This window comes from Vanessa atalanta, chromosome 4 (assembly GCF_905147765.1).
Source record: "Vanessa atalanta chromosome 4, ilVanAtal1.2, whole genome shotgun sequence".
Classification (NCBI taxonomy): Eukaryota; Metazoa; Arthropoda; class Insecta; order Lepidoptera; family Nymphalidae; genus Vanessa; species Vanessa atalanta.
The window spans coordinates 12,656,562-12,669,988 of NC_061874.1; the positions used below are offsets into that span (position 1 = coordinate 12,656,562).

General features: G+C 31.7%; 1 protein-coding gene across 2 annotated transcripts in view; it reads left to right on the forward strand.

Annotated features, from left to right (window-relative positions):
- The window catches only part of LOC125077927 (proton-coupled amino acid transporter-like protein pathetic), a 65,921-nt gene that overhangs the window by 26,676 nt on the left and 25,818 nt on the right, over window positions 1-13,427 (forward strand). The window contains exons 1-2 of one of the 2 annotated variants that reach the window (XM_047690045.1): window positions 764-841; window positions 9,888-10,031. In XM_047690045.1, the coding sequence (XP_047546001.1) occupies window positions 9,973-10,031 (59 nt within the window). In that variant the 5' untranslated portion in view covers window positions 764-841; window positions 9,888-9,972. Of the gene's footprint in view, window positions 1-763; window positions 842-9,887; window positions 10,032-13,427 lie in introns of those variants that run through there. The other variant, XM_047690044.1, reaches the window with a different exon arrangement.

Here is a 13,427-nt window from a genome sequence, read left to right on the forward strand (position 1 = left end):
AATAAAAAAACAGAGTAGTGTAATATGAAAAAGGGAGTAGAAAACGGCGGAGAAGGGGCATGACGGCATATGAGAACGTAATGCCGTATGCCGTCACGGCATACGGGTCTATCTTAAAAGGCTCTCCCAAAGGCGCGTCAGTAAATGTTTTCTACATCATTTATCTGTCAAACCACGCAAACATCACCGATATACTCGTAAGAGCAAACATTAAGAACCATCTAGGAATGTACTAGGTGTCTAGATATTCTACCATTAACAGCCTGTAAATTTCCCACTGCTGGACTAAGGCGTCCTCAAACTTTGAGGAGAAGGTTAGAAGCATATTCCATCACGCTGCTCCAATGCGGGTTGGTGGAATACACATGTGGTACAGAATTTCTGCCTGGGTTTAAACCCGGTATCAAGTCCGGTTAAGAGGCACGCGTTCTAACCACTGGGCCATCTCGGCTCATTCTATCGCCAAACAACAATACTAAGTACTGTTGTGTTTCGGTTTGAAGTGAGCCAATGTTATTGCAGGCACGAGAGACTAAACAGCTCAGTTACCAATATTAACTTCGCATGGACGATGTAAGGAATAGTTAATATTTTTATAGCACCGATGTCTATGGGCAGTAGTGACCTACTACCAAATAATTTACGACACATTTGGCGTTCAATCTAAAAAAGGTATAAATAATAGAATTCCCTTGAAAATCATACTGTATAATAATATATGTTGATTGTTGGTTGAAGATTGAAGTCGTGTATTTGATGTAAAGCCACACGTGATTACAGACGTAGATAATAGATGCCTCTTTGTGATAACATAGTGTTTAGTTACAAATATAATAAAGAGGTAAGTACATTTTTTATACACGGGTTTCATTTGTAGGTTAATTTTATTATACCGCAAATGTTGAATATTGTTATTGGTTCTAAATTATTTGGAAACAATACGATTCCGTCGAAAACAATCAACCGCTTCCATCTTAAAAGCCAGTCAATTGCAATATCTAATACAAATTGTACGAATAGTACTTTATATTACGATTTACTTTTATTTAATTTATTATACGACCAAACAATATAAACTTAATTAGTTTTGAAAACATTTATACGATTCTGTGTTCAACATCGCGTTGATCGTAAACTATTTACTGATAAATTATGAAAAGGTTGTTATGATAAAAGAAACTCGTTATTTATTGATTTGATTGAATTATTTATGTGTTCACATTATGTATTAGACTTTTTTCTAAATTTGCTATTGTAATTAATCTTACCAAGCCGAGATGGGCCAGTAAGACGAGATTAAACGATGGAAAAATTATAGCCAAGATAAAATTTCCCGTACTTAATTTAAATTATCGTGTGATATTAAACGAGCAATTCATGTACTTTTAAATCAGATTACATATACATTTACTTTATATAACTCGGCTACTCTAACGATTTTTGTCTATTTCGTATTTAGGTAAGGTTTTACTTTACAAGATTATGGATGTTTCCGGTATGATCTTTACGATAAAAAATGGAATATCTAAAAAAATATATATTTGTGAAAATATATTACAACCTAGTGAAACCTAAGTTAAATGAAATTATGTAACATTTTCATATTCAGTCTCTATGGTATATGTTTTATTTTATGACAAAAATGTATCGGTTACTTTATAAAATCATGTTTAGCTTTAATAATTTGGATAGTGGATAAGGTAGTGTAAAGTAAGTGGGAGGCACTTACTTTACACTAGTTGTATTAAAACAGCGAAACATAAGGTTGATTACCATTGACTTACCTTGAAAGTGATTTGTGATTATGTTCTCAGTAAACAAAGAAAAGTTTGTGATAAGAATTCGTTTAAAAATAGCGCGAAAATATCACGAGAATAATTCTTACATTCCGATTATAGTCGCCGTTTTAACACTTACAAAATTAAAAAAATGGTACCGGAAATATGTGTGAATACTAATCACTTCATATATTTTGGGCTGGGGAAAATGTCTTTTCGTATTTTGTATGCAAATTCAAAATATTTTTTATCCTCGTTTATTGCCATTTGATTTATTATATGTGAACATTTTATTCAAAAAATTGTTGCTATTTTGTAGGCAGAGAGATAATTAAATTTCTGTAGAAATTTAGGCAATTATGATAAAAAAAAAACTACGACAGGTAGATCTGACAGTCCTCCTTTGATGTTAACTTAACCAATAGAATTATGAAAATATCAAAACACTTGGAAATCTGAGGATACAAGATCTGGGCTATATGAATGCATTAATACTTCCCAATCAAGCTCTCTCGATATTTGCTGATTAGGTAAAGTTATGTGGTCTGGCGTTATCGTGATAAAAACTACACCAAAATCAAAATCAAAATATACTCTATTCATGTAGGCTGTAGTCTGTGACACTTGACTTTACTTTTCGTAAGTAATCATCACTAGTGATCAATCTTTTTAAAAACGGTTCGGTTCTATTATGTTTCAATAGATCATCGCAAATCAGTACACTCATTAGATTTCTTTTAGTAAGCTCTTTCTTTTTGCGTATCCAGACTTTTTCAAGTGGGGCAAAACTGTTTTGTAGTCAACCTCTATCTCTTTGTCTATGTCGTTACCGCTAATATGCCAATTTTGCTCCAATTTTTCAATCAGACTTCATCGACCAGAGCAAGATTCATCTTTGACATCAAAATTCCGTTTGAAAAAATTAGAATTAGTAGTATCTGCTACAAAAATTAATATCTACGTTATTTTATTTTTATTAATTCATACAGTGTTACATAAAAGTTGGGGGCTAAAATATTATATCCCTGGTGCATAGTAGCTCACTTATCCTTCAAACCGCAATACAACAGTACTTAGTATTATTTTTTGGCGATAGAATATCTGAATTAGGTGCTACCTACCCCGACGTTCTATACAGACAAAAATATTGGACATGAAATAAACGAATTGTGAGTTCGATTTTATAGATATTTTCGTCAAATCTGACATTCTGATGACTAGGAATTGATTCTGAAAAACTCTTTTAATGTTTAATTTTTTAATTAAATTTTTATATTCAATGTTCAATAATAACTATTTAGTTATTGTCTCGTTTGATTACTAATTACACTGTAAACTAACTATTATTAAGTTCTTCGACAAACACCCTATTCACATAAAGCCTTCCGGCGTACTGCCAAATATAATTGATACTATTCAAAGACAATGAGATTTAGACTAATAATGTAAAATTTGATATATTCCTTATATTCAGATTTACGTATAAATCAACGTGCCGAGATAAATCCAATGCTATGTATTATACTGACATAAATATTATGGAAATAAAAATTATAGCAATCTAAAAATCTAAAAAACCATAGACAAAATCGATTTACGCCAATCTATAGACAACAAATTAGTTTGGTAAGATTTCTTACAAATTGGTTTTTCTGGATAATTGTCCTTTAATCTCGTGAAAAATATCGAAACTGGTATGAGACTATAACCATTCGACGCGGAATCGTCCATAGGTGGTTTTTTGAACTTCATTGATCTTTTCCATATTTTCAGTGCCAAGCGATCGTGTATACTATTAGTTCTCTATAATATGAATAAGTAAAGATTGTCGGTTTGGATGCAGAACGCTTCCTCTGAAGTTACTTATTCGATTGCAACGACTCTTAACATTATTTATAATAAACTTTCAGGATATACGTAAGCTACGACATAAGCTACATATTATTGACGTAATTCGACGAAAAAATGTTCGAGTCAATTTATTATATGGAAATAATAATTTCCTTTTACACAACATTGTTTGATATAGTATGTAAGGATTTACGATCGCTTGAATTAATACGCGAGCAGAGCAATTCCAATATTCTAATTCCGATCTTCCAATATTTTCTGTTATTGTAAGTAATAAGATAGAACAACCTGTTCGATTAGCGACATCGATATCTGTTTTCAATATCGACGAACAAATTATTCGCTTCTGGGAATCAAGCACGAATTTTGTTCATTTTGAAAATGGATTTATAGTCATTTTGTTAACAAATATATCAGATAAACTGAAACGCTATGGGAATATAATATATAGCTTCTTTATCTCTTCTGTTAGAGAAAGGCGTGGCGTTGTCAAAGTCGTTAAACTCATATATATAAAAAAAATACCGTAACGGGACTAACTTTGAATATGGGACCGTATATTAACAAAAATAAAAATAGTAAAATAAACGCAATCACAGACTTTTAACATAAAATATGGCAGCGAAGTATACGCGCCCCCATGTACAAGGTACTAGAGAGCGGAGGCGATATGGGGGCATGACGGCATAAGAGGGGTAACATGTCAGTTGCCGTCACGGCATACAAATCGATCTTACCCCCATAAAAATGAATGTTTATGTATCTACTCTATCTGCGTTACTGTACCTTTACCCTGGTTAATTTGACGCAATATAGTTGTAGTTTAAACTTATGTGAAGATTATTGGCTAGATTACAAGTAGAGTTCACAATTAGAGTTTTTTGGTCACGGGACGTCTTTTTTTAATACGTTCCCGGGACTGAAATTGGCGGGAATTCCCAGACCCTATTTGCAGTCTGTTACTTCACGTTTATGTGATAGATCAGTATGATAGTTATTACACGAAAAAAATATTGATTCTGGTGACATAGATCTTTAATTTCAAATTTGTATATATATTTATATAGATATAGAAGTGACTAACGGTTTTAATAACATAACTTTAAGAGTCTATATATTTGTTTTTTTTTGTCTAAACTCTTCAACATATTACAATGAAATTTAGCACAAACGATGTAAAATGATCAAAGGGTACCATATATCCCCCTTTCCACCAGCAGACGAAGCCGCAGACGCAATTTCAATTTGGTACAGGAAGCAACGTCAGTACAAATATAAAGTGACTTAATTACTCTAGGCTCACAAACGCTTTAGACGCGGCATTAAACTAATAAGTTTAACCTAAAAACAAGACTGAAATTTAGTAAATATAAACCGAATAGGACTTAAATATAAGAAAACAAAGTCACATGAATTAAGATTAATCTCGAAACGAGGCCAAGGAGAGGCCGTTTTCTTTTGTTCAGTAACTTAATAATAAAACTGTAACACTACGATTTTTAAAATGACATCAGTTGATATACTACAATATGTAACTTATATTTAATTAAAAATGTCATCATAATTCCAGTTCCCAAGGTTGGCGGCACATTGGTGATGTGAAGAATGGTTTAAATTTCTTACAGCGCCAATATGCGCATTGGGCAGTGGTGCTCAATTACTATCAGGTATTCCATATGTCAGTGCGTCTATCTATATTCAACAATCCGCCCTATGATAATGTCATCATTAGTGACATGACATCACTGATCCAATGCTGCGCCAGTGTAAGAAATAAACATCAATAAAACATGTCATTATAAACCTTAATCACCTGTTAGTTTTTTGTGTCGTTTTGTTCCATCAATACAATATACTTTACCGATCATCTACATATTATATATTTACATTTAAGAACGTAATATAGTGTACTATAAAATTGTTTTGCGTCATTACATTGACTCACCCTTCAAACCGCAACCGGAACCGATCCCAGTATAATTTTGAAGAAAAATATTTGGATCTTTCAATCGTCTCGGGAAATATCGATAGGCTTTGTGGTCGTTTAATTTTTGTCTCATCATAAAGAATTTTATTTTCGAAATTTACTCAAGTGTACGATGAATATGCTCGGGTGTACCATTAGTTCTGCATCAGTGCGCAGTAGTGTATCGAATTTAAATAATTTTATACTGAAATTTATTCATCATAATGTTGCTTTTACAATTAGACAAGCTTATTTAAATCAACGTATTGTTCGATGAATTTATTAATGTTCGAAATTTGAAGATAATTATAATTGATATGCTTTTGCATTTTTCGAATATATTTTTTTTCTGCTCTAATTCGAATTTTTTTGTTTATAAATCTGGAGATAACCATTTCACATGAAAATAATCAGTATATACAAATAGAGAATATTTTTACTTACATCTCCAAATTGAGCTTATCACTAAGCTTGGAAAGAGTTTGATTGAAATGAATTTGATAAGTTTTTACATAAACTACAGTGGTAGCTAGTGATAATTACTTATACTGTCTGTTTGTCTATTTTTCACAGTGTATTGGATATAATTATTAAGTGAGTAAGGTACAAACGTAGGGTTCTACCCTGCTGGATAACCTTCAAGAAAGTACTTTGTTAAAAACAGAGATAGCTTAGAAGTTATCAATTACTAATTATTACAATAATGAATCTCACAATTGTTGATAAATAATACATCGTTAGGAAATCTGTCAATATACCAAGTGGTGCGATTAAAGGAGACGACCGTTGCTGATTCATAAATAGTGGTATTATCAATATTTTGTTACAGTTCGTGGAAATGAGCAACGATGTTTTTAATTATAAAATTTACGTGACACCTTTATTGTCTTTGTTATTTAAGTGAAACCACATTTCTGTCATTATTATAATGAAAACGCTCTTAAACGTCTTCGTTATATTTATGTTTAAACTCAGTTGGAGCAAATTAACTTTTTTACATTAACACATTAACAGCCTGTAAATTTCCCACTGCTGGGCTAAGGCCTCTTCTCCCTTTGAGGAGAAGGTTTGGAGCATGCTGCTCCAATGCGCGTCGGTGGATACATATGTGGCAGAATTTCGTTTAAATTAGACACATGCAGGTTTCCTCACGATGTTTTCCTTCACCGCCACGAACTGAATTATAAACAAAATTAAGCATATGAAAATTCAGTGGTGCTTACCTGGGCTTGAACCCGCCATCATCGGTTAAGATGCACGCGTTCTAACCACAGGGCCACCTCGGTTTGTGTTAATTAACTTTATAATTAGTAATAAATAGAAATGTTTGCCTATAACTATAAAGGTACATGTAACATTTACTACGAAAGGAATGATATATTCTTTGTGCAATCGAGTCTGCTTAGGTACCAGCCACTCATGATATTATATTAGAACAACAAGTGGTAGACCACTAAACAGCAGTAGTTTGTATTGTTATATTTTGGTTTAAAGAGTGGGATATAACATCTTATACACAGTAGAACGCCGACATCATCAAATCGATCGACAGATTCCTTCTGAAAAAAAATGAATTTTTATTTACCATTGACAATTTAAAATTAAACAAAATCTGAATTCATATTTTTCTCAGTAATATTTACCATTCATTGAAATATCACACGTCTGTGGATATTTTAAATGCAGACATTGCACAAGATATGTGGCGTGTATCAATGAGAAATGCTCCCTTGATGAGGGATGAAATACGAAATCGAAATTTCATTATTGCATCCACGAGTGGAAGTCTAGACTTCTAGTAGTCTATGATATTTAAATGATCAGCTCATAAATAAGTGACTTGTAGCGGAAATCCTAATAACAGTCTGTAAGTGTTCTAAGACTTGGTGCCTATTCATATAAAAAGGTGCTGGTCAGAACCAAAGAATACCACAAATTTTATTAAATAATTACGTAACGGTGATTCTCCATTGATATTTATTTTTATTCACAACATATGTTATCCATCTAAATGGATATACAACCTCCTTAAATTTAACTTTTCTTTATTTAATATTATATGAATGATCCGATTAACAATAAACAAAACAACTCAATATCATTGTTACATTTTATAATAAACTAGTTGTCCCGTCCCGACTTCGCACGGCTATAATTCATGCATAGTTACGGAACCCCTTGAAGTTGATATTTCGCTAAATCCTTTCTTAGTGAGCGGCCACGTCGCGAGATGAGTAACTATGCTAAATTTCAAGTCAATCGTACCTATTTCGTGATGAATCAGTGTTTTTCACTTTTATATTAATAAATAAACTAACCTATGTATGTTACCGTTTAAAGAAAATTGCAATGATAAATGTAAAATTAATTCGTTACAAGGCTATGTCTTAAACATATCGTGAATTCATGACGATAATATTGTCCTCGACGAATTAGTACATAAACAGGAAAACAGGCAGGAAACCTGTATGTTTAGGATGTATATTTGCCAAATGCGCATCCCGCATTGGAACAACGTAATTTAAAAAAGCGTCAATAGCACAATGGTTTACGAGCCGCTTAGCGATGTAAATAGTCGCAGGATCGATCCTGACCCCTTGGGCTATTGCTGTCCCCACTCCTAACACAAGTGATAAGCTTAAAAGAAGTGGTAAATATAGGAATATTAGTGAATCTGAAAAAAAAAATGGAATAAGTTCCTCAAAAAAGAAGACAAACCCAGTAATGAGTCTTTTGTCTTCTTTATTAACAGGCTGTTTATGCTTATTTTCACTTCGAATCGGTATATTTTCAATATAAACTTAATTACGCTTAAAAAGCACTTAACCTTCTTGAATGAAGGTAACCCTGATTTGATTTTACAGATTAGGAAAATAACAGCACTTTAAATATTTGCTGTTAATAGTGAGGGGAATTCTCAGACACATTAACCACGACTTAACTATCACCGATAAATACAGCTAAATAAAATAAAAGATAAGAACTATGATAAGAATTGATAACAATCTCATTGAAAAGGTAATTCTCATATATAAAACATAATTTTTCTCAGGTTATTGTAAACATGTATAAGGAAATATATCTTCATACAACTCAGTTATGATAAAACGCGACGGTCATGAAACTGAAGATAGTAGAGAAGATGTATAAATAAAAATACAATCAAATTTTTCTTAACAGATTAAGAGTTCGTTAAGATGTACGTCACGGCATACAAGGCTCTTACTAGAGAGGTTGTAGTGAATCTATAGAGATACACTTTGTAATTGATTTTATATCCACATTGAAATATTAGTAACGAGAATGCTGCATCGTCACTATCGTATAAGTCCGCAGATCTCGTGATTCTGGGTTTTTAAATCTTCAACAGCGGCCAGGCGTATGGAAATCGGAAGTGTGTACACGTTTCTTGGAAAGCACGCAAAACCGTTAGAGCTATGCTTGAATACTTTTTTCTTGATTTGCCGTCCCCAATCTAAACACAAATTGCTAATTATAAATAAGGAGTAGAAGACATTGTATTGGTGGGGGCGTTGATTCGCTTGTGATTGCTGGGATTAGCGATTTTATATATGCAAAATTTGTTTGCGCGCACGGTTTCACACGTATATTAGAGAGGAAGGGGGAGGGGATGTTAGGTGTCAGTCGTAAGTCGTTTTTTATGTTTTATGTACATTCTTAATATTAGTATATATGTTAACATATTTTGATGTGATGGTATCAAATCGCTGGTCGCACCGATATATTTTTTTAGGTTTTTCAAGAAACTCTTATTTGCAGCCGGATTTTGGATGTTGGCAATGTTTGCATTCCTTCGTAGCCGTAGTAGTTAGTCGCTGGACATGTGCGTGAAAAGTCCCACCCCTCGCCCCGTTCAAACGGATAACCCATAGATTATAAGAGTTGCTTCTCCCGTGTTTGTATAATAACATATATATACATACTATATATTGATATTGAAGAACAAACATAATAAGAATATTTTCCTAGCTAGAAAAGTTGAAATTCTCGACTTTTTTTGCATGTAATACCTTCCTCATCACTCTGCTTATTCATAAAAACCACATTGAAATCTGTCCACAGATTAAAATATCTAAGCGAACAGACGGGTGGAAGTGACTTCGTTTTATACTTTGTATAGATGTCTCAGTAGTTGGCTAATTTTCTTAAGTCAAGAGGACATAAATGCTAATTTTTATAAACATTCCGAACACCATGCAGTTATGTCGTGAATTTTATTATTATGCTTAAAAGATTAAAGCGAGATAGATAACATTCTTCTTTTGTTTCAGATAAAACTAGTGGCAATGACTGGCTATACGTAAAACAGGAAAAAGTGTTTCTGTAAATACGAAAAACAAAATTTAAGAAATAAACATGGAAAAAGTTATTGCTACACCTCCCATCAAAAAGGGCTCTGACGCGTACAGCTCAAAGTAAGTAAACAATTTCTTATGAAACTTATTAATTAAAAATTGTATACACTCCTTGGTCGAAATTCCACCGTAATTATCGTTATCTGGTTCATATTTTGCCTAGGGAATTGCGAATCAATTGGAAAATTCTGCACCAATATTCGCCATTCTACGCTCTCATTATTCGTACAATAACAATTTTTTTTTTTTTTTATTGTTATATAGTTAAGACCTTTATGTTAATAATTCCTATTTAAATTTAAAAAATAAGATAAAGCCATTGTAATAAAAGTTTCATTGAAAACTGGAAACATGTATTAATTTTCACGTTTCAAAAGTTTTTTTACGCATATTTCAATTATTTTTTTAAATTTATAATACTAAAATACTATCACACTGTCATGGACAAATTTTGATAAACAAAGGAGAAAATTGTACTAAACTGTTTTGTCTTTTCACATTTACTTATAGATAGATATTCACAAGACCACTGATAGCATTAAATATAATTAATTTCTTATTCAGGATAGACTATAGTGGCTGACATTGATTTTTTTTTTCTTTCGTGATAATAAGTCACAGTTCATAGGCGTTGGTGCTTTAAGAAATATTATTAATTCCTTATATCACAAACGAGCCGGTTACCTTGGGAACTAAATATGTGTGAACTTAGCAGATCACTGTCCATTAGATAAAAATTAATTTGTATATAGTATCGTGAGTTCTCAACTGCTCTACCATGATCTCCTGGCACAAAAACGTGTGTTCTGGGCTCATAATGATTTTTAAATGATATTGAATGATTAACTCTATGGTTTCTTTTACAATGGCTTTAGTTGTATATGTATACCAATTACCAGCCGCAGAAAAATCGACAAAAATTTGAATTTTGAAATTTAGAATTTTCTATATATATAATATAAATTATCTGAATTTACATATCTCATTACGTAGTTTCAACTCTGATTTCTAAGATTTTTTTTATACTAAATGTTTGTAATGTTGTATGTCGAATATCCCCAAACAAAAAAATAATATTAAGTCGGTTGACAAAACAAAGTAAAAGGTAAAAACAAAGCTTCAATAAACTTTTTGTTTTAAATGACGCATAAAAACAGGAACCTTGTTTGTTAACAACTCGCTTTGGTCATCACACATTACTTAGAAAGGTTTAATGACGTATAATAATTCTGTTCTGTCCTGGTCATGGCATATAAAACTGAAATCCAATTGGAACTCGTGCATTTGACACATTCGTGAAGATTTCTGGAAAGTCCATAACGGATAATTGTTTACAAATAATCTTAAGTAATTACAATGCTCGCAATGCTTGGTGAAATATCATATATTTGTTTAAGTAACTAAAAATAGACAAATGAAACTTCAAGAGGTATCTTATTATCTTATCCCTTTGCTCTATAGCCGTAAATCGGTATTCATTTTAAGGGCCACTTATGTACCTTTGATACCTATATTTACAAAGGGCAAGATAGCAATTGCTATTGCTATCTTATTTCTATCACAATGTACTTAGGATATTGTAGATATATTACCAATGACTATGTTTTCCAATTATTAAATAAATTACTTAATATACATTATTTATAAGATTTATTTCATTGCTTGCTCTGGTAAGCTAATTCAGGAAAGATCAATTTTTTTTTTAAGTATCAAGTCAATGTAAACAAAATGGTAGTAAATACTATAAAGCCTCTCGAGATATCTCTGGTGCATAAAATTGTCAAAGCTTTTCCGTTCCGACTTGGATGTACGTGTACGGAACCTTATCGGACAATAGTTATGTAGTAGCGCGACAATAATAAACACAAATAAAATACGTCAAATGCTTGTATAAGCAATCGATTTATGCTTCACTTTATAGAGCATTTCCCGTTATTTTTTTAATCGATTCGGATTTTGCTATCGATTAGATAATTTCAATTTTAAATGCATTACAAATATTTCAATTTTCACAATGCTGATGTTTGAATAATTAATTGATAATTATAATGTTTGAACAAGTTAAATAATATACTAAGCTCCCCTATACAGTCATAAAAGGACGATAAAATTATAATTAATTTATGTAAAAAACGAATAAATTTATGTTTCGCTTTTACCTAGTCCAGATTAACGCATTTAAAGCGCTTAGATTTGAGAAAAACCGGTAGTAAAATTATAATAAATTGTGTACATAAGCAATTGATCCGTTTGTTATATAGCTTTGCTTATCTCGAGGCTGGTAGATACAATGATAAAAAATTCTCACATATTTACATATATTTGCATACGAATATTCAAAAATTCATATAATCTTCGAACGAAAATGAGAAAGCTATTGTGTTTGGAAAAGAAAGCAAAGGTTTACTAGCACAACTCAAAATTACTTTTAATTTTATTTATTTAAATATAACACTTGATTTAGATCACCTTTATCGTTTCATACGTTCACTTTTATTGCTATATAAAATCTGGCATTTTAGTGAATTTAACGGTCAAGAAAGTTTTGTTTGTTCGTTAAATTAAGATCAAATGTAAAAGTGATATAGTTTTAACGTAACAAAATACGATCAAAGGAATTCATACAACCTGACCGCCGACCGAATTTCAGTTTAGCTGAAATTTAGAACGTAATATGTTTACTCTATAATGGGAGTATCAAATAAGAAACTATTTTTGACAATTTCAACTTCCACGGATTGAACAGATTTAAGTTTTTGTGAGTTTTGCGCATTCGATGTCGAGATGGGCAAATATAGCAGTAGTTCCATAAACGTTCAATCGATATTCTAATTTTATAAGAACTGACGCTCTTAAATTAAAAATATTTTTTAAAATGATTGATACTTCGAGTTCTGCACAATCATTTTCTATTTAAAATCTTATTTCTTATTTTAGCTGACATGTTAACCTGTCTTGCACCAACTCATCAGACATTCCACCGACAAACTGCAATAATTCGTATTGCAGTGTTCTGATTTGAATGGCAAGTAAAATTACAAGCTCATGGACATGGCATTTTGCATCCAGAACCAGATAGCCAACTTGTCTGTTTTCAATATATATAAATAGTACAAAACAAAGTCACTTTCTATTTCTGTCTGTATCTCCGTTTTTGTCTCCTAAACCACTCAATAGATTAAAAGAAAGAGTAATAAACGAGGAAAGTTTGTGAATTTAATTTGTAAATATTTTGGACAAAATGGTTTAACTATAATGGTATTTTATCCAAAATCTTTTCGATTTTTGTACGTTTACGTAGCTAGCATTGACCAAACTTCAGAAGATACACCAATGCAATGTATAATCCATTTAACTGGACTGATTTCGATGGTTTTTTTGTATGTTTTAAATAGGTTGGATGGTTTAGATTGGACTGGGGAGATTTCAGTTATTTTTTCACAAAAAATATTAATA